The sequence below is a fragment of the Perna viridis genome, chromosome 10 (genome assembly GCF_037379345.1).
Source record: "Perna viridis isolate PV_CMFRI_1.1 ecotype Kerala chromosome 10, ASM3737934v1, whole genome shotgun sequence".
Lineage (NCBI taxonomy): Eukaryota > Metazoa > Mollusca > Bivalvia > Mytilida > Mytilidae > Perna > Perna viridis.
In genome coordinates this window covers 4478743-4499215 of record NC_142454.1, presented here as the reverse complement: position 1 = coordinate 4499215, position 20473 = coordinate 4478743, and the positions used below count along the sequence as shown (strand labels likewise).

Here is a 20473-nt window from a genome sequence, read left to right as displayed (position 1 = left end):
AACGGATTGTATAATATGTGTTGCAGAAACAGGTGCGTGCTATGTAACCACGAGAAAGCATCGGATATTCAAAAACTTACTATTACCAGGGCGGCATTTCCACAATTGAGATTTTTTCCCTAGATTTACGTGTGCAATCATGTAGAATTACTATTGTTGTTTCTCATCATTAGTTAACTTTGTAATTGACATTAAATGTAGATATTACACTCAATATCCGTAGTTTGTTGAAAACGAAGTTGATCTCTTACTAGAAAATTGACAAAGAATCAAAGAAACATAGCAAAAAATGTTACTTTAACACAGCAAATATTTCTTATAACACAGCACACGAAATGACATCAAATGTTTTCAACTGCATACATGTATATGCATTTGGTCGTGCAATGTATGTCTACAAAAATGCAACTACTTTAAATATACGTGCAAAAATATTTGATTTTCAATACACAAAACGTAAATGTCTATTGTCGTGTTCACTGCTGTTAATACATACATTGAAATGAGGAAGTGATCGGACATTTTCAAAGAAATTAATTTCGACAATTTTTCTTAGACAAGCTCTAAAGTAGCTTTCACCTCATCTTGGGATTCACGATCGACAGCTATAATCCCGAGTTCGGTATTTCCAAACACATAGTCAACGTCGACAAAGCGCTTTTCATCCACAAGTTTAGAAAACTTTAAGACCGCTTTACCAAGAGGTATACACCCTTCTTCGTCGGTATACTTTGCAGAGTTTTCAGTAGTGATGAAGATTGAGAAAACCATAGATTTTTGATTTCGTACTGGTGTGCAGTATTCTTCACTAACCTTGGTTCCGGCTTTTATGGATTCGCCCTTTTTAATCAGGATTTCAAAAAGTTTACCACATTTCTTTACCCCATCTTTTAAAACCATGTATTTCTTGTCATGGATCGGTTCTTCGAAATCATTCATGACTTCAACCCCATAGGTGTATCGCATTACTCTTGATTGAATGTATGTTGGGTTATGTCCGAAAAGAACTGCTCCTCTTAAAACTGCCAAACCTGCTTCGTCTGGAATAATTACTCTCTTTCCAACAAACTGTTTTCGTATTGCTTCATTAACAAGAGAACAACCCGAAAATCCCCCAACTATTAATAAATGGGAAACCCCATCTGCCTCTGGTCTTTTAAAAAACATTTTTTATGCAGTCAATGATACCATCCAACGTTGGTGAAAACAGTTTTTTCATCAATTCGACATTAAACCTCAGTTTGTCGCCCTTCACTTGAATTTCGGAACCATACTGTGACGTTTGGAGGACTTGCTTCACACTTGTCGAGAGGTGAGTTTTGCAGATTTCATCGATTGTAGAAAATGGGATTGTAACATTCACCATATCGGTTTTGTTGTGAGATATCATTCTCTTCAGTACTTCAAAATCACGAAAAATCTCAAGATATAAATCAGGATTTTCCTTTTTCAAGACGGTAGATAATAGTCCTTTAAAAATTTCATCAAGTAGTTTGAAATATCTCTTATCAACCGACGTTCCCCCAAAATCGTTTCCTGTTGCACTTGTCAACTCCTTCAGCCTAGTATCCGGTAGTTTCTCATGAACGGTGATATCTAATGTGCCACCTGAAAATTGCGTATATATTGTAAGTTGTTTACATGTATGTGTCAGTCTTTGTAAGACTTAGGCAGTGGGTGAAACATGATGTGAAAAACCCACCATTTTGAAAGTTTAATTCGACTATTTGCACATCATAATGAAGGAAAAAAGACAAGATTAATTTCACTGAAATGCACTGAAAATGATCGTTTCAAGGGCATGTAGCTCTTTTTTCTATAATTCTATTGAAAATTTTCTGATCAAATCCAGTGACGCAGAGGTCAAATAATTGAGTTTTCAAACAGAGAATGCATCCTTGATCGAAAAAATATTGTCAGATCGGTGGGTTTGTGATAGTATGTTTTTGATTTTTCCCATTTTGCCTGATTCTTATAAAAATTCAAACTTAAAGTGGTCAATGATGCGTTCTGTTCGTGCATATTAATACACCTTAAGACCTTTTTTTTATTTCTCTTAATAAATTTGTGTAACAAAGCTGTTATGTTAAGTACACAGTTACAGATAAAACTCGAAACATATATGTACAAGATAGGTGGCACGTGATTTTTTCCAAATGGTATCTGAATTTTCTTCCTTAAATGTTCACATAAAAGAATTAAAACCTTCATCAGATATACCACTAGTTAATCTTACACATATATAACCCATTTAATTGGTAGTACTCTTTTTTAAATATCTATGAATTATCTCCCTTTGAACGTTATCTTTGTAGAGTGGAATAGTAATATCCTTTAGTATACAATGTAAAAGGCAAACAAAGACCATGCCCACAATGATAAAATGACAATGATAAATGTTAGTTTTTGAAAGATTTTCCCTCTACAACGCAATCTTACACCAAGGTTAATATAGAAAGATTGGAATCTCACGCTTTCTCGTTTTATCTCGCGTGCCTTGTAACAGTTAATACTCTCAATATATGGGGATAAAGCAAACTCCTTGCTTACCCTAACTATTGTTTTGATAGAAGATTCCCTAAGCATAGTGAAAAGTACCCGAAGGAAAAGTGCAAAAATCAGGTACCTTCAAAGGTGAAAAGTTATGTTAAAAATAAAAACACACAATAATAGGAAATTAATTCCTATCATATGCCACGCAATTTTATATGGACCTTTTTTTATCGTAACCTGGACTGGGAAGTTTGAGAAACCGACTTGAATTCTTCACTTTAAAGCAAAGTGAAAATACAAGCATCAAACAACTACAATTGTTTGATTATTTGTTTTCTCTTTCATGATGAAAAAAATACCCATATATACCTCCAATATCCACAACCATAAACCGAGTTCCAACCTTTGTCATTCCAAAACCAGGTTCAGTTCCGTGAAGTTTTTCTGTTGGCAAATACTGACAATAGATAGATGCAGCCTCCGGCTCTAGTGCTATCAATATGTTGTTGTCCGGTATACCAGCCTAAAGAAAAAAAGGTCATGTCGAAAGCAAACATGCAAATAATAGCATAAAAAGTTGTAAGTTGTGTAAAAATAGATGTATCTTATCTACTTTACAATTCTTTTTTTTATGTCCTATGACCAATGCTTGTCCACGTGATCCTATAATTTGTCCTGAATATATTTTTTTAAGAAGCTGAATCGCTTACCTGGGTGTTATATTAATGTAAAAGAACTTTTAAAACAAGGCTCGCCTTGAAACCAAACTTAGTTAACAATAAATTTTAAGGTTAATTTTATGAAATTGCCCGTCTGATAGATCAATGCCGGTCTGACCTTGGTGGTATCTAATGGAACAATATCATAGACATCCTCGTTCTAGTATGAATAAATTCCCAATTCATATCTGTGAAACAAATTAACAAAGTTTGTAGGTTTTTTTTATCTTATGTATTTATATGTATATTTTTTTCAGTTCATTGTTTTATTTATTTTTTTTTTAAGTCCCTTTTCTATTTTTATTAATAGTTTAACTTCAGTTAAATTTAGGCCTTTTACAGCTTAATTGCTTCATGGTATGGTATTTGGTATCGTCTCTTCGACAATCATATATATATTTATATTTGGTAAGAATATGTTTAATAGTTCAGAGGAGAAAATTTTATGAAACATTAACACGAAAATAAAACAAACAAAAACGTAATAAAAGGACAATTTATTAAACAATGGTCAGCAATAAAAAATCAAAGACTGAAGTTTTCTAAGTCGCTAATTGTCAAATATTCCTTGTCACTGATTTTGGCTTACTTTCAACATCCGAAGTGGTACAAATGCGATATGCTCTAAAATTGGATAACTTCCGCCAAAATCTTGGTTCCCTTGATATTATTGCGTACTCGTTCGTAACCGTTATGACCCCAATGTTTTCAATAATCCGGAACAAGATTAAACAACTGGCAATGGCTATATATAGATATCGGTGTCCTGATAATGTATATATGACTTTTATGTAAAAAACGCCTGTGTTTGAATCGGAAACTGGGTAATATAACATAAATTCAATGCCAACCGATCATTTTATTTTTTAATGTGAACTTCTCGTTCAAATATAAGCTAAAAACACGCTTAGACATGTGTATGATATGTTTTAAAAAAGGTACCTTGTAGCAATCTTTGGGCGTCTTATGATATTGACCAGGGAACCAGTTTAGCAACCAGATTAAGCAGCTGGTAATGAATATTCATAAATATCGGGGCGCGTATATAACCTATATAGTCTTGTAACGAGCCTCAGTGCCTGAATCGGAAACTAGGTAATGTTCAAAGCTAACTGATCATTTCAAGTATAAAACTTCCCGTTCTCATACAAGCAAGAAAGACACATAAAACACAGACGTATGATACTTTAGAGGTACATTTTTATCTCGCTTGAAGCTAGAACTATGACTCTATTGCAGTAAACACGACGAGGATCTATATCATTACGTGGCGTATAACTACATATTTATGCAAATCATATGCGAATTTAAGCACTAAAATTACGAATGCAAGAAGTCGCTAACAATATTAGCGACTTAAAAAGGGATATGATGAAACGTAACAAATGCAACAGCGTATAACCTAAATACAAAATACTAAATACTTTCAGGGATAACCAAAACATATTCAACAAGTGTAAACACACCCCTGGAAAATTCAGACAAGAAAAGTAATAAAAACGATTACAATTCTTCAAAACCACACTAAAAATTGATATAATGACACAAGTCATATTAATGACCAACATGTCCAGACTGCAGGATGAGCATAATATCAGTGGTGATGATTGGGGTTTTTTACAGTCTTGACTATCCTTACGGATCTCGCACGACCGCCCCATACGGGGATTCTGTTAGTAAATGTCTGTTAGTAGTTGGGGTAGCGGAGCCCAGCCTTTGGGATACCCGACCGAAGAACTCAGAGTATGTCCTACTAGCGCCTTGGCTGCTCTGTTGACGCTCTGGTCTACTCCCAGATCCGAGAGCGCTTCCCCACTCTAACTGTTTGGGAGTACGTCAACGTGAAGAGTGTGAATATCAGTGATGGAATTAAATTAGTTTTATATGGTCTTATTATAAAGATAGCAATATTTTATCGAATGTTCCCAATGTAATAAATTTCGATAATTCACACTGTGAAATAAATTCAGTGATTTCACTCTCGCGCTTTCTCCCTCAAAAACATCACAACTTTGATACCAATCCGCCAATCACAGAATTTCAAATTCATATTGAAAATATCGATAAATTACGAAGAAACTCTATATAATAAATAGGATAGTCAATTGGTTATTCACTCTTTCCAATTAATTATCCTATTATTATCCATCTCCTTTAATGTAAGGTTAAAAAAAAAAACACATCATAAAACCCATGCAATAATACATCCAATAATCACCATGGAATAACTCAATACACATCGTAAAGAAAAATGCGATATCCACTAAAAGAACGCTCATGGAATGTAACGAAAATATCTCCATTGTTATATTACATCTGAACATTTTAACCTCAGTCAGAATTTATTTAAACCTATTGATTTTTTTTTATAGAAAATTGCCAAAACTGAAGCGGAAGACGTTCGTTGTGTCTCTTACCTTTCGAAATTCTCGGACACTTTTCAAATAAAATTTTCGAAATGCTGGTTGCAGCGTCTAGAGTGAATTTCTAACGTCAGACGCTGTTTCGGAACATGGAAAATTGCAAAAACTACTACTAGTGATAGAGGCCATGTCCGTCACTTCGGGGCAGGTGAGCTTAAAAATGCCCATTAAATTTAACACAATTATTACGCTTATCCTTAGAATCTTAATGGTAACTTAGAGTGGCCCGTGTCACTAAAGAATCCCTAGCCACAACAAATTTTAAAAAAGTTTTTATTTGTTGGGCTCATAGACTAAGGCATATTTCTCATATTTAAGAGCGGTAGCCACAGAAAGGAGCTGCTTCGACAGCGTTAAAAGGGGATAATTCAAAACAGGGATAGCTGTCCACAATCCTACCAAATTTCGAACCATTGTCACACATGATGTAGTATGAGTGTAGCTTTGAAATTGTCCATTTAGAATATTAGAAAGTCTTTAGTGGAATCAAATGTAGATTGATTGTATTTTTGTCAAACTGGTCATTTTACTTTTATAAATAGGAACCAAAATTTAAAAGTTTGTAGACGACAGACACAAGATAAAGGCATACGCTAACTGTAAATTTTAGTCTAGATGAGATTTAAATCTTTTAAATGAGCCCGTTTTTGTCGTTGATTTTTAGGTCTTGAACGATTGTAAAGATCTCATATGTTATTATTATTTAATGAACATCTTCACATGGGAAAGTACAGTATGGTTTGAGCCGATACAAATGTTATAACCTTTTCTGCACTGGTCCTCATAAACTGTTTTGCCTGGTCATTCCATATAGCAGGAACTGTAAGTACCCATAATATCTCTTTGTCTTTGATTGTGATACCCTTTGATTCAAAGTTGTTGTTTAAATGGTCTTTGAGAGCTCTGATTGCTAAGGTAAACACTAGCAGAGCTGATACTGATTTCCCTGTAACATCTTCTATCAACATTTCTGCTGAAATATTCTGTAATTTGTGTATATTTTTCACATGTTTGTCCAAGAACTTAATAGTACTGATTTCTTGTATATGAACTTGTTTGTTAACATACAACTTTAAATTCATCTTTCTAGCGAATCAATCTAGATTTAAGCACAGCAATTAAAAAAAAAAATAAAACAGTGCACCAATACATCATTGAAAGCAACAGCAAAAATGATTATACTGTCATGTTAATATGATAAAATAGTGTACATGATCATACTTATTACAGTGTATGTGCTTGACAAAATTAGTAGGAATCGTTGTATTATATTAATTCGTTCAACATAATCTTTAAGCATAACAATATTTATCTATACATGTATATATATATATATATTTGTTTAATCTTTGTTAAAACAAAAGGGACAACCCATAACGAAAACGTTGATATAATGATGAAATTTGTCTATATATAGCTGAAATAATCAAAAATAAAGTTTCAACAGTGCGAGTGTTGTGTTAACCCAAAACAGGACTGAAGTGAGTACACATTATTCACAAACGTTGTTGGTAATGCATGTCATTAGCATTTATTACTGATCAATGATCAATTATACCTTGTTATTGTGAAGATTCATTTTGAATCTCTGGAAAAAGTAATAGTCTTTTTGTCCATCCTCTTCCATTGAAATGTCGGCGAATTTGTTCTCTGCATCATATCCGAAAGTCTCGAGCTCTTTCTTGTCATTCAATAACAGACAGGTCGGTGTCTTTAAAGACAGAAGCTTACCACCAGAGTTCCAAGAATGGTCTGCAAGAATCTTTAATGGATTAATTCTATAGTCATGTATGCTAGAAAAAGCATACCCGCTGTAAGTGGTTCCAAAATCTATCGCTGCCACAAAAAAGTGATCCTTTGATGCCATAATTCTGCAAATGTATATACATGTACATGACACATGTGTATATAAATGTTTTAATGGATTGTGAAAAGAAAGTTTAACATTAAAAAAAAATTTTTCTGATAAACATGTAGCACATTTTCTGATTTGATCCCCAAAAAAATCATCTCAAATAAAAGACATAATTTGCTATGAGACAGTGACGTTATTGATCTTTTTAATTATTTTTACTTGTTAAATTCTGATACAAAATTAAATTATAATGCATGAACGGATCGATTTTTTAGTCTATTTGGAAGAACAATGCCCGTGGTTCACATTTGTCAATAACATACCAAACATTCATTAAATAAAAAGTTTTATAGAGTAGTTCAAATATCCTATGCCATTTCCTCCAAGGTTTCTGACAAATATGGTCAATTTTTAAAAATGTCCAATATATTCATTGAAAACTGTGAAAATTATACTCATTACACATATACTGCAGTACTAATTTAATGGAGATAAGTACAAAAAGGCAAGAAAAAAACGTAGATAATGCATTTCCGACATTTTTGCTGTACATTTAACTCCTGTAGTCAAGAATTCTGTGATTTACAATGCATCTTTTTATAGAAGGTTGATCATATGTTTTAGACGAAACGTTAATGTTAGGCCTAAATTATATAACATATGAACATAGATGTTATGTAAGTTATTACAATCGATTTTGTATGTAGTGTCTTTATCCCAACTGACATAGCCGTACCGAACAACTACTGTAAAGCAAATGTTTTAGTACAATACCGTCTTAGGTACACTGTGGTTTGTTTGCTGTTTGTGTTAATTATTGACCTTTCTTATTGTCTATACCATTTTTTGTTTTGTTTTTCAAATAAGTTTTCAAATCCATTATATATACTTTGCTTATTGATGACAGTTGTTATAGCATGCACATTAAACAGAAAAGATTTACAATATACAGGCTTGAACTAACAACATTTGGTCGATAGTCCGGTATTTCAGATGGCCCAATTCTCAAAAGGCATAGTAGTCCGAAGACTCAATACTCCGAAGGTCCAAATGTCCAAAGCTAATACGTTGTGTATTTTTTTACCATGGGTAGGAGGTCTGGTAGCTTCAGTGCCGGTCTGGAGTGATGAAAAGGTCATGTGTTTTATCTCAAAGTCTTACAAAATATTAGAAAGTGGGACGACTTACATTTAATTAAATCTGCGGTCTTAATTTGCCGTTGACTGGTGTTTATTGTAAATATTTACAATATTATAATATCCCCGTTTTTAAGAAGGCGGTATCTCTACTGATCGGTGTGTTCGTCCGTACGCAATATTTTCATGACATTTTTCCTAGCAGCTATAGATCACACCTGGTGGATCTATGGTATTATGTGCATATAGAGTTCTATAGGCGTGTTGTACTATGGTATTTTCATATCCATCGGGTGTCTACTTACTGTTTACTAAACATTTTTAAAGAAGGTAATCATTATGGGGCATTTATTACTGGATATATTGCATGTAGGTTGGATACCAGGGACGGATAGAGAATTTTATAAAAACGAGAGATTCCAATCCAATGGTCCAGCATATAATTTGTTCATTTGAGCACAAACGTGTCATAAATATCAAACAAAAAGGGAACCCAGCTCTCGGGAACCCAACCCCGGTATCTGCCACTGACTCCCATGCATACATATATAGCTCATGCACAAAATGTTTACGATTCGAACGATATGTTGTAGTATGATCACTTTACTCACTTTGCAACGAAGGCACTATATACATGTATTGTTATATACAAAATTGATCTGAATAAATTGGTTTTGTAGTTAATGGATTGGATAATATAAAAATAATAATTTTAAATCCTAAGCTGAGAAAAGCAATCATTTTGTTTAGTCAATATCCTATTTAGTCAACGTACAAACGTAATGTGAAACAGAAATGATAAATTTTTAGACAAACAAAATGATAACGATATACAGACATCTTCTCTGACTAATATAGTAAGTGGTAGATTAGACTTGGCGAGTGAATAAGATAAAAGATTCGTTAAGTCGATCTGTGTAAAATATATTAAAAAAGCATTGTCCAATGTTAAAATTAAAACTCATTCCTTTTCATATTTACTCTCGACATTTTTTCATTTTACTTTCCGCTGATAATGCATGTTTGACATATTCACAATATTCATTGTAGTTATATTTGCCCAAGTTTTTATAATAATAAAAAAATCAAAACCACGATATAACAATACATTTTCTTTAACTACATGTTGAAAAATAAGTCACAATTTGAATGGATTTTTCCCAACGTTCGTACAAGGAAAATTAGATTTTTTGGCGAAAAATTATCAATATGAAAGCAGTATCTCGACATTACTCACGACACTTGATAGCCAGAATAGGTATAGTACTAATGTATATGTCAAAGAGACAACAACCCCACCGGGATGAAAATGTCAGTCCAGGGCCACCCATTGGTCTTTAATGAACGGCAAAGAAATCTTTAAACCTTGGGACAGCTGCAGCTGGTCCCAAAATATCATTATACACAGGTACATCGAAAACGTTGCCCTTATGGGCAAGTAGCATAAAAAATTAACTGAAGGTGAAAACGAAACAAGACATACAGAGGACAGAAATTCCTAACTTGGGACAGGCGCAAAAACGCGACGGGGTTAAAGTACTTTGGTGTGATCACAACTCTTCCCCTATAAAATCTGGCCGCTATGGAAGACTGTTTAACATCTTAAAATCAGTTCATGGAGGTCTATTTAAGGTCTAAGAAAAGGAATACGAATTACAAAAAAGTACAAAATAAGGACTACCAGCAGTAAACTGACATGCCAGCTCCAGACCAGTATAAAGCTACAAAAAGTTCCCATGGGCTTTTATTACGATTATACTTTAGTGAATAACAGTTCATATAAAATAAATTTTATAATTGTATTCAAAATGTACTCCAAAAACGAAAGTTGATAATAAAATTTGTTAATATTAGAGGTATAATTATTATTTTCCAAGTAGTTTTATTTACCTGATTAAAAATAAATTTCAAACAAATAGTTTGCTATGCCAAGTAAGCTGTTTTACTTTTCTCTATCCATACCTACAATTACTTCTATTCTATGCATTCCAAACGTTCTGATAAATATCACATGATTAAGGCAGTGTCAAATATATTATTTTATTTGTTTTGTTTTGCTTTTTGTTTTTTGTTTGTTTGTTTGTTTGTTTGTTTTTTTTTTTTTTCAACAACAAAACATTCAAGATATTCAACTTTGATTGATATATTGAAAATATCATGTACACCTCAATTTGTAGATCCTTTTTACCACTTATACGAGACAAAAGATACGTAGGTTTGTACATTCCATCATACTCAGCTCCTGGTTTAAACATGATATTATTCATATAAATTGAACGTTATTTTCACCATGTTATTGTAAGTATTTTCATCTAACCTATCCAAAAGCAGCGGGATTCGCTCTGCTCGTTTCAATGAAAGTTTTTCTTTTTTTTCTGCGCGATTTGTTTTCTTTTGGATGTTCACGGCTGTGGTTTGTTCAATCATGGAAATGTACACCAAAATTTTGTGGTATTTTTTTCATACATTGTTACACAATCGTAAAAAAACGAAATACATGTTGTAGTACTTCGAAACGAACTTTAAACACGTCTTTATTCAACGTGGCCTTAAAATGTGAAGTTCTAAATCCTACCTCCATATCGTTTTAGTCAACGTAACATTATTGGAATTCTAAATTCAATGTCATTTTCGATCAATGATATTTTGTCAATGTGTATTCAGGTACATCGAAGAAGCAAACAAATTTGGATACCCTTAAGAAAGCCTTGCTTATTTCACAAGGGGATGGCAAATTGAAAAGTAGCAAACATAGACTCTGCGAATTGTTCCGTTCATTCACTGCATCTAATAACACTCCATTCTACTTTCTGTTCAGATGACCTATTCAGAATTCTCGGGTTTTTCCCTTTGAATAATGCTTTCAAAATCATTATAGATGAATTCTGATTGACTGGTCAGAAAAGTCATCAGAACAGAAAGTAGAATGGGGTATTGTTCGATTATACATGCAGTGACTGAATGGTCTAATTTTAATTAGATTGTGCAAACACTAAAACCCACATGTTTCATTTGCCTTTAAAAACTCGTTTTGTTGTATATTTTGTTATGTTGATAGCATATTTAGACGAACCTTCATAAGTTTATATAATACTTGAAATATCCGAAAGCACCAACGGATTGGTCATGATATTATAGAATGGTGCGCTCCCATCCCTCGAGCATATATCCCACATCCAAAAATAAATGATTAAAACCAAAACTTTAATTCTATATTCAACTAAGAATTTACATATGATTTGGTATTTTGCCGACTACAACGTAAACAGCATGCTTGTGTATACGTGTAGATATATTCTGGTTTGCAAATGGTTAACCATTTCGTTATATGTATCACACACACAGTTAACAAAATTACATTTTGCTACATCATATTTAAAAACATGTCAATTCTGAATGAAAATCAACTGACGTGTCTTACAGTATCTATTTTTTATATCGAATTCTGTTTCATGAATCATGGTCGCTTTTATAGTAAGATGTAAATAATATCTGTATTTTAGGTACTGTATTAGTCCATGGGTTTGTAAACATATTTCTAACCTTTACACATAATTGTTTTATGAAAATATAAATATTGCGTTAAATGACTAATCGAGCATATTATTTAAATATGCGAATAGAATAAACATGACATTTATCATTAATCAAGCAAAGAGAAGTTCCTACCAAAGACAGGTGGTCATCTTATCTTCTAATTGTATAGCATAAATGTACATGATATAAGGAACACAACGATAATATTTATAATTGTTGACATCAATGTTATAAAAAAAAACAACTGTGAGCTAATAATCCTGGAAGTGCTATAGTCACGTCATAAACATTCTTTAAAAACAGGCTTCTGAATAGAAAGAGTATTAATGGAAGATTCCTATTAGTACAGTTGTAATGACCATTATGGCCACAGCTGAGACATTGAGTATTATATTGTGTTTACGATTTTCCTCTAATGACGTCATTTTCCTTCTGAGAACGAGGCGTTCTTCTGGTGAAAGCTTCTTCTCTGGTTCTGATATACTTCCACAAACCCAGTTCTTAAATTTCACCATTATCTCGTTTTTGGCCGTGTCTACGACGAAAATAAAATGTGTAAAGCCGAGAGCAGTGCCAATAATTTTCGTTGGTACGACATGCAGTAATTAAAATTTCTGTAAAAAAAACTACAAAACGTGATATTTCAATTTGGCTCATTCTGCGGTACCAATCAATTTTGGCTGCTACGCCTCTGCTCACATGTTCCATACAATATTAACCAAAATAATTGCTATTATAGCGGTTATTCCCGCCATTGAAAAACAAATATAACTTCTCCTCCGGTTGACATTCCAGTGCATGGATACTTTAGCTTGTACCCAAAACTGTTTTCTTAACTGACAGCCAAAAATGCATATGTTTAATGACAATTTAATATACGTACTACCTTGTGTTATGTTTTCCATATGAAAAACTTGACCCGGTTTTTCTTCTTCGTCATCATCGTTGTTTTCCTCTTCCGATGACAGGTCCGGTTCGTCATAATCATTCCTAGTCCACCATGTCACCCGTCTTAACTTAAAAAGTCAATATTACATATTTAGTACTTTTATGGGCTTGAATATAATTACATTTTGATTGCAAAAGAAATACCTACAAAAATCTTCCAGTTCATTCAGTTTATATGTATTTTTTTACATAATTTGCTACATTGTGCAAACTCCAGCCATGTGCTTGAATTTTGACCCATTTGAATTATTCTATTGTTGACGCTTTCATACGTTTTACTAATATCTAATGAAAGTCGGGAATTATGTAAGCAGCGAAAAGGTATATATGCCAAACAATTAAAACGGGTTGACAAGGAAAAGTACAGTTTCAACTTTTCAAAGAAGTAGGCCGCCTGTATAACTTCTGAAAAATCTGTATCGAACAATTCATGGGCCAATTAGTTCTCCAGGCGGCTCTATAAAGGCCAGCACTAGAATCGTTTATTTTGATTTATTTGTTTAAAGTAAGGTATTTACCTTTTTAGGAGGCCGTTTTGTTGTAAACAAGCTAATGGCAACCATGACAAGAGTTGTAACAATACCTAGTATTGCAGCAAAATGAAGGAAGTCTACTCTATCAATAATCTCCGGGCGTTTGTCTGTCTGTTCAGTTCCACATGGAGGAGCAGGAAAAGAAAAATCTAAAGACATCCGAATGATTCCTATGGTAAAACCAACTACCAGCCCCCAAAATGCACCCTTCAATGGTAAAAATACAATCGTTAATTAATTATTATTTAATAGCAACAGTTCAAAAATGAGGGAGTTGATCGTACTACAAATGTCTACAAATACAAATGTATCAATCAGCTCAATCACCTTCATTATAATTGTTTGTGAACTAACAACGTAAGCAATGATTTTTTTGTCATATATATGTATATATATGTGTGTGTGTGTGTGTGTGTGTGTGTGTGTTTTGTTTCATTAGTGTCCCTTTGATTGTCTTTTTTTTCTTATAAAATGAAACTTTTCAACATATCTAACGTAAACATTTGTACACAAATAGTGTGTTACGGATATCTCTTACTTGTTCCGTCAGTCCTTTCCAGAATACGCCCAGCACAAACATGACACACATTGGAGGAATGAGATACGATCGTATAGCCTGCATGTAGAACCAGAATATTCCTCCTTCAGCGGACTTCAATATAGGTAACCATAGAACGCTGATGACAACAAGTACAAGGACCGTCAATCTACCGACAATCATCAATTCTGATTGGGAAGCATACTTTCTGAACTGTCTCCAGACGTCCATAGTCATGATAGAACTGGCGCTGTTAAGGATGGATGTCATGGAACTCATCAGTGCCGCTAGGAGAGCGGCAAGCATTAAACCTCGAAGACCTGAAATGTTATACGTGTACTGGTAGGTCTGTTTATATATCTTAATTAACATTTGTAGCTTAATGTGTTGATGTCAAATATGGTTCACCGAGCTTGAATCATTACCACAGTTCAGAAATGTTATATTGAAAGTCTAGTTTATTTAATAATGGATACCAATAATTTATCGAAAGGTAACATGATTAAAAAATTCCAACTCTCTAGAATTATTCCAACCTTTCTTCTTGTATGACACATAGTCTAAGCTAATCATTAGAATAATGGTATTAGTTCCAATATCGTAAAATGAAATTAATGTTCATGTACCTTGTGGCAATAGCCTGATGACCAACAGTGGGTAAGCAAAATTGCTGCATCCTGATTTATTGTTACAAAATACATTACAACTTTCTGGGTCAGCACACGCTATCTCATCTGTAACGGAAATAAGATGTTATAATATTTTTTTTCTCATTACAAGATAATCAGTTCAAGAAGTAAACATCATTTGTTTGTTTTGAATTTGTGTGTCAAAACTGTCAAATCGATATTCAGAATAAGTGCATCAAAGATTAAAGAAACTTATGGTTAATCAACACCAAAACACACAAGGCACATAACACTAAACGCACAACACAAAAGAACCAAAACAAATACATAGAAAAACAAACAGCTTGATTCCTGATAAAAACTAGGGTAAACTGGGCCCCTCTGGGCCTGTCACACTCCATACAACGGCAGACGTTCGTTTCCGCTCGTACTAACCTCTGCATACTGGCCTTACGAAATTATCGGACATTATTCGAATCAAACGATATTTGGTAATCGTAAAATCATTCGCTTTTTCTCGACTTTGCAAGACTTATTAATTTTTTGAGAGGGCTTGCTGCAGCGTCTAGAGTGAATTTAGAACGCCAGACGCTGGTCGGAGCTTACTGACCCATGAGCCGTTCCTGCTTTTTTTCAAGACACATATCAGGCTTCTTGTCGAATGTCAAGTTCGGTAAAACTACATTAACTAGCAAAATAAAGATTATTGCCAGTAACAGTTTCAAGTTTAGAGTAACTGCCACGTTTTTTTACTTGACACGTACATTAGTCTTATGAAAACAACGTAATACACACCTGGATATAGAATTCTGCTGATCATTCCAGGAATTATAAACAGCAACAGACCAGTAAGCTTCAATACACATCCAAACAGTGTTCCAGCTTTTGCATGAGCCATATTTTTCGCAGACAATGTACGCTGAACTATCAACTGAAAGTAGAAAATTAAATTGAATTTAATACTAATATATTCATATTGTTCATTATATTTACAAACAGTACAACCTGCTTGAATCAGTACTCAAGTATTTTTGGTGCTTTAAATTGGAATGTTGATGACGGATCAGATATTGTAGGACGACTTTAGTGCACCTACTTGGTCCTGGCTCCAAACATATAATCCCAGGAAAGATAACCCAGTAAAGGCACCAGTCCATGGTATATCTCCTTGAATTGGATGTCTTATGATATGTAAGGAATCCTTCCGAGGTAGACCACATTGTTTATAAGAATCGTTCAGAAGTGATCGATTGACGTAACTATTCATGTACTTTTCAGTCATTCCGTCCCATCCTCCAACCTCTATCAGACCTGTAAATAGAACTTCATATTGATATTTAAGATATTTAAGCTAAATAGATTATAATACGCTCGGTATAAACATTACTTGTTTGAGCTAGTTCTGTTAACCCATTTCCGAAAATGAAATGAGTTCTTATGAATCCCTGAACAGTAAAAACAACTTACTGAACACGGTTTAAAAAATAGTTAAACCGTTTTCAAGTTATCATCTGGAAACCATACTGGAACAAACAGACTAACGGACGGACACGAAACTTTTTGGAGGGTATCACAAATACCTCGCCACTTCGTGTGGTGAGGTTTAAAAATACAGTCCCTTACCCATTATAGCTAGAATGGTACCACTGATCACCAACACAATAGACTGTAATGTATCTGTATATATGACAGCTGCTAAACCGCCTACAAAGATACAAACCCGAACGATTATTATTAAGTATACAGTACTCAGCGATCCATGTTAGTTCTCAAAAAAAGGATATTAATTGATTGCTTGATTGTTGGTGTTTAATGCCCGAACATCAATATTACAGGCGATGAACATAAAATGGATGATAAAATGAACATGAAATGATGATGAAATGAAAAATAGGATGGGACTCAAAGATACTGGGGTTGATAATTTTATTGCCACTGGAAAAGGGAGAGGTGGGTAGGGTCGGGCAATTCAGTCTCCTGTGGTGGAGCGCAAAGGCTCTACTCCAATAAAATTCCTCATCAGGGATCTTTAACGCGAGAGGAACGTGGCACATTTCCCAACACGTTACACCACTATGGTTTGCGGTTAGGTTTGTATTATGGCCTGACGACTCCAGCATGTAGCATGCCAGGGGTATCCAATTCCACCACATGGGGCACACAACCCAGTTGTTCTGTGGGCAGAGCGCCATTGCTCCCGGTCGGGGTTCTTAGCACTATTTAGTCGCCTTCTACGACATGCTTAGCGCTGCTGCAGGTCTCTTCTTTTGACACCCGGGCCCGCACGGGGCGAAAAGATATTTCATTTGATCAAATATTTATCAAACAGCCTTTAATATAATAATTTAGCAGATTGCTGGTTATTTATTTATATGTGAAACACAAAAATAAACTCGCATTAAATTTCAAAATATATGTTTCGTTTTACATTAATTCCGATAAAATCCTTTAACGATGCAAACCAATTACATTATATCGTATTATATATTTTTTCAGATGAAGAATTACCTACAACTGTGAACAGGGCTGTAACACTCAAGATGATGACCACACAAAGGTACATGTTCCATCCCAATATATGTTGAAGGAATATAGCTCCGGAATATATCTCTATCTTTAAAAACATAATTGTTTTATCATTATCAATATAATATGTATTATATAGTGCTGATATTGTAATATATGATTTGACACTATTTTTTAACTGTATGATAAAATTTTAAAAGTTAAAAAAAAAAATAAATAAGCTGTGGTTTTAGATAATGCCAATCTAGTGTTTATACAATACATGAAAACCAAAAGCTATATGAACTATTCACAGAACAAAACCACTAAGCGCCTCAGGAAATATTACACACGTATATTTTCACTTATAATGAACATTTATTGCCAATCTATGTGTCGTTAACCTCCAGGCGATTAACTGAAATTATTATGCATGTTGACAGTCATTTTCAATCTACATTTGCCTGTTTTACTAGTTTTTTTTTAATTTTGATTGGTAAGTGTTTTACTAAATTGCTCAGATTGCCTTTTCATTTATTGATATAATGAAGAATGATTTATAAATTCCGATGAATTATTCTTACCGATATGTTAAAAAGTATAAATCCGATCAACGCAAATATCGAAGAAAACATCCTGATCCGTTTACCACCGAACCGCTTCCGTAGGTATTCTGGCATTGTAAATACCTAATAGAAAATGACATCCAATAAATAATGATATCATTTAAGGATTTTTCATTGCATTGATCAATAAACTTAAGGAATATAAGAAGTACATGAGCGGTACTTTTCGATTACTAAAATATCAAAATGATCAAATGCAAAAGTATTGAGAGATTAATCAAGGGAACCAAGATTCTAGCGGAAATCAAAAGAATGTTAAGACAAAGAGACAAAGACTAGACAAGGAAAACAGACACACATAACAAAGAACATAAAATAATCAAAATATGAAAAAGACTAAAAACATGTGTATACCTCTGTACATATAAATGTATTAATAAAGTTGTAAGCTCATCCTCATGTTATCTACATCGTCGAAACAAAGACGCAATAGCAAAATGTATGACGCATTATAATAACAATTAAGAGTAACAGTTTCTACAAGCAATCTGTATTTGTATCAATTTACTCACCCCGCATGAAATGTAGACTGGTAGAAAAATCCATCCGAGGGCCACAAGAAAATATACGGCCTACAAGTAGAAAGTCAGGTAGTTGTAAAAGAGTCATGCCCATTCGATTTTCGCAGTTTATGACCAAGTACATCTACATGATATACTATAGAATAAGTGGAAAACTTTAATGTGTAGCTATGTAGAAACTGAGACTTTGGTAATCTCTGTAATGGTCTTGTCAATATTTCACGATGACCAACTGTTGAGAAATGGAGGGATATAATTTACATATGTGAAGTTAGAGGTTGTTGATACCAATACTTACAATCCATTCATAGATAGTGACTGCCAGACCGGAAGCTGCTGCTGTCCCTGCTAGCCCGATAAACATTGGAGCACCGATGTTACTGGCGTAGATTGAAGCACCGACCTGTAATTTAGGGCAATGTCAAATATATATTCGAATGACAAGTAAGTATCTGATATGTCTAGCTCTGAAGAACAAATATTATACAATTAATCATTGACTTTCACAGATTGACGTGTCTCTGCCTAAAGAATGTAGACCTAGGTAAGGGACATAACTTTTACAAATCATTGGAACGTTTGTGTAAAGCATTCTATATCAATCTCATCTAAGCATCAAAGTAACTTTGATTTATTTCATCATTCTATTTCAATTGGAAGCTCGATAGGCATTGGGGAAATTGAATATGATGCAAACATATCACTGATTTCAATAGTCATGTCCCTTATCCTAGGTCTACGTCCTTAACACTAATCAATGTTAGATCGTTTTGACTTTTTCAAATACTAATTTAGCACAAGGTAATTTTGGAGAGTTTTCATTGTTCAGGTGTCGACCGAAATTTCCTATTTCATTAAATTTCAAACACGTTTAGTTTCATTTTTTTAAATCTACGTATTAAAGTACGTACTAAAGTTGCAGTTATTTTCCTATCGTTATATATCTTTTAGTATTCATGTAGAATAGGTTTGAAGGACTCTTATGATGTCCAAATCTAATCAGTGTGGTATGCTTTTAAACAGAATGGCAAACCTAAAAGATATTTTGTACGCACAGTAAAGATTAAACAGAGAAAATGTTGTAACATAAGTTTATTGTTGGAACTGCATGCAATTCTTAAATCTGATATAAATATACTTACCGGAATCCAGTGCATTGACTTTCCTGCCAAGAAGTAGCCAGTCGCGTGGCCTCTGTTTGGTCTGAAGGTGGACTTTATGTCAGTAAATAATAATAAAAAAGAAATGTACTACTCGGTATATAGATGTATTATTTTGAAAAATACTATCCATATTTTACTACATTGTATTACTGGTGCATTTTCCATAAGGAGGCTATGAATTTGTCTATTATTTTCAAATACAAATTTCAATCATTCTTTAACACCTACTTTTGTTTATATACATATATATAAAACGCATGCATATAGATATCGTCTTAAAGCATCAGTAATGAATTCGTCTTTTCGCGAAGACACGATTTAAATACATGTACGTACCCATATACCAACACCCAAAACTGCTAAAAAATATACTCCAATAACAACAAAGTCAATAACATCTAAGCTTTCTGCCATTGTTACGATGTAAATAATTTTGTTGTTAAATAGTAGGGTCGGTGGTATCATGAAGATAAGATAGGAAAGTGGACGAGTAAGGTTAAAATCGTATTAGTCTTGTGTATCCGCCCAGATGACAGCGGTATAAGAGATATAAAGCAATCGGATTATGGTGGAACTGTAACATCAGCTAACACAAATAGTAAAACAGCAAATATTAATTTTCAAGAAGACGTACTTTGAATGAATTTCAACTGACAAATATATATCACCTTTACTAGATATAAATTAACATATGGTAGATCGATTGTAGAAGTTTAATATAAATACTTTATTACTGGCAAATATTTTTGTATAGTTTTTTTCCAATGTTTTATTTTAGACAAACGAGAATATTTCAAAAGTCTTTCTTTGTTAACGTCAAAACATCTGGGCAAGACGGGTCATGGAA

General features: G+C 33.6%; 1 protein-coding gene and 1 pseudogene across 3 annotated transcripts; both read right to left on the bottom strand.

Moving 5' to 3' along the window:
- Positions 1-279: 279 nt before the first annotated feature.
- On the bottom strand, positions 280-10690 carry LOC148604222 (heat shock 70 kDa protein 12B-like; annotated as a pseudogene). Its single transcript, XR_015915910.1, has 5 exons — positions 10517-10690; positions 7194-7506; positions 6400-6618; positions 2863-3016; positions 280-1608 (listed from the first exon to the last, which is right to left on the bottom strand). The product of XR_015915910.1 is annotated as a heat shock 70 kDa protein 12B-like (transcript).
- Positions 10691-11380: 690 nt separating this feature from the next.
- LOC148604221 (sodium/glucose cotransporter 4-like) lies at positions 11381-20119 on the bottom strand. Of its 2 annotated transcripts, none has more exons than XM_088548677.1 (14): positions 19963-20119; positions 19606-19677; positions 18762-18866; positions 18455-18514; positions 17901-18005; positions 17320-17425; positions 16435-16515; positions 15908-16122; positions 15607-15742; positions 14809-14916; positions 14183-14502; positions 13630-13851; positions 13047-13179; positions 11381-12698 (listed from the first exon to the last, which is right to left on the bottom strand). In XM_088548677.1, the coding sequence occupies exons 1-14, from the start codon at positions 20089-20091 to the stop codon at positions 12487-12489; spliced, it is 2004 nt and encodes a 667-aa protein (XP_088404803.1). In that variant the 5' UTR covers positions 20092-20119; the 3' UTR covers positions 11381-12486. The 2 variants fall into 2 exon arrangements, with proteins under 2 accessions (XP_088404803.1, XP_088404804.1); XM_088548678.1 differs by having other exon boundaries at positions 13050-13179.
- Between the last annotated feature and the right edge of the window lie 354 nt (positions 20120-20473).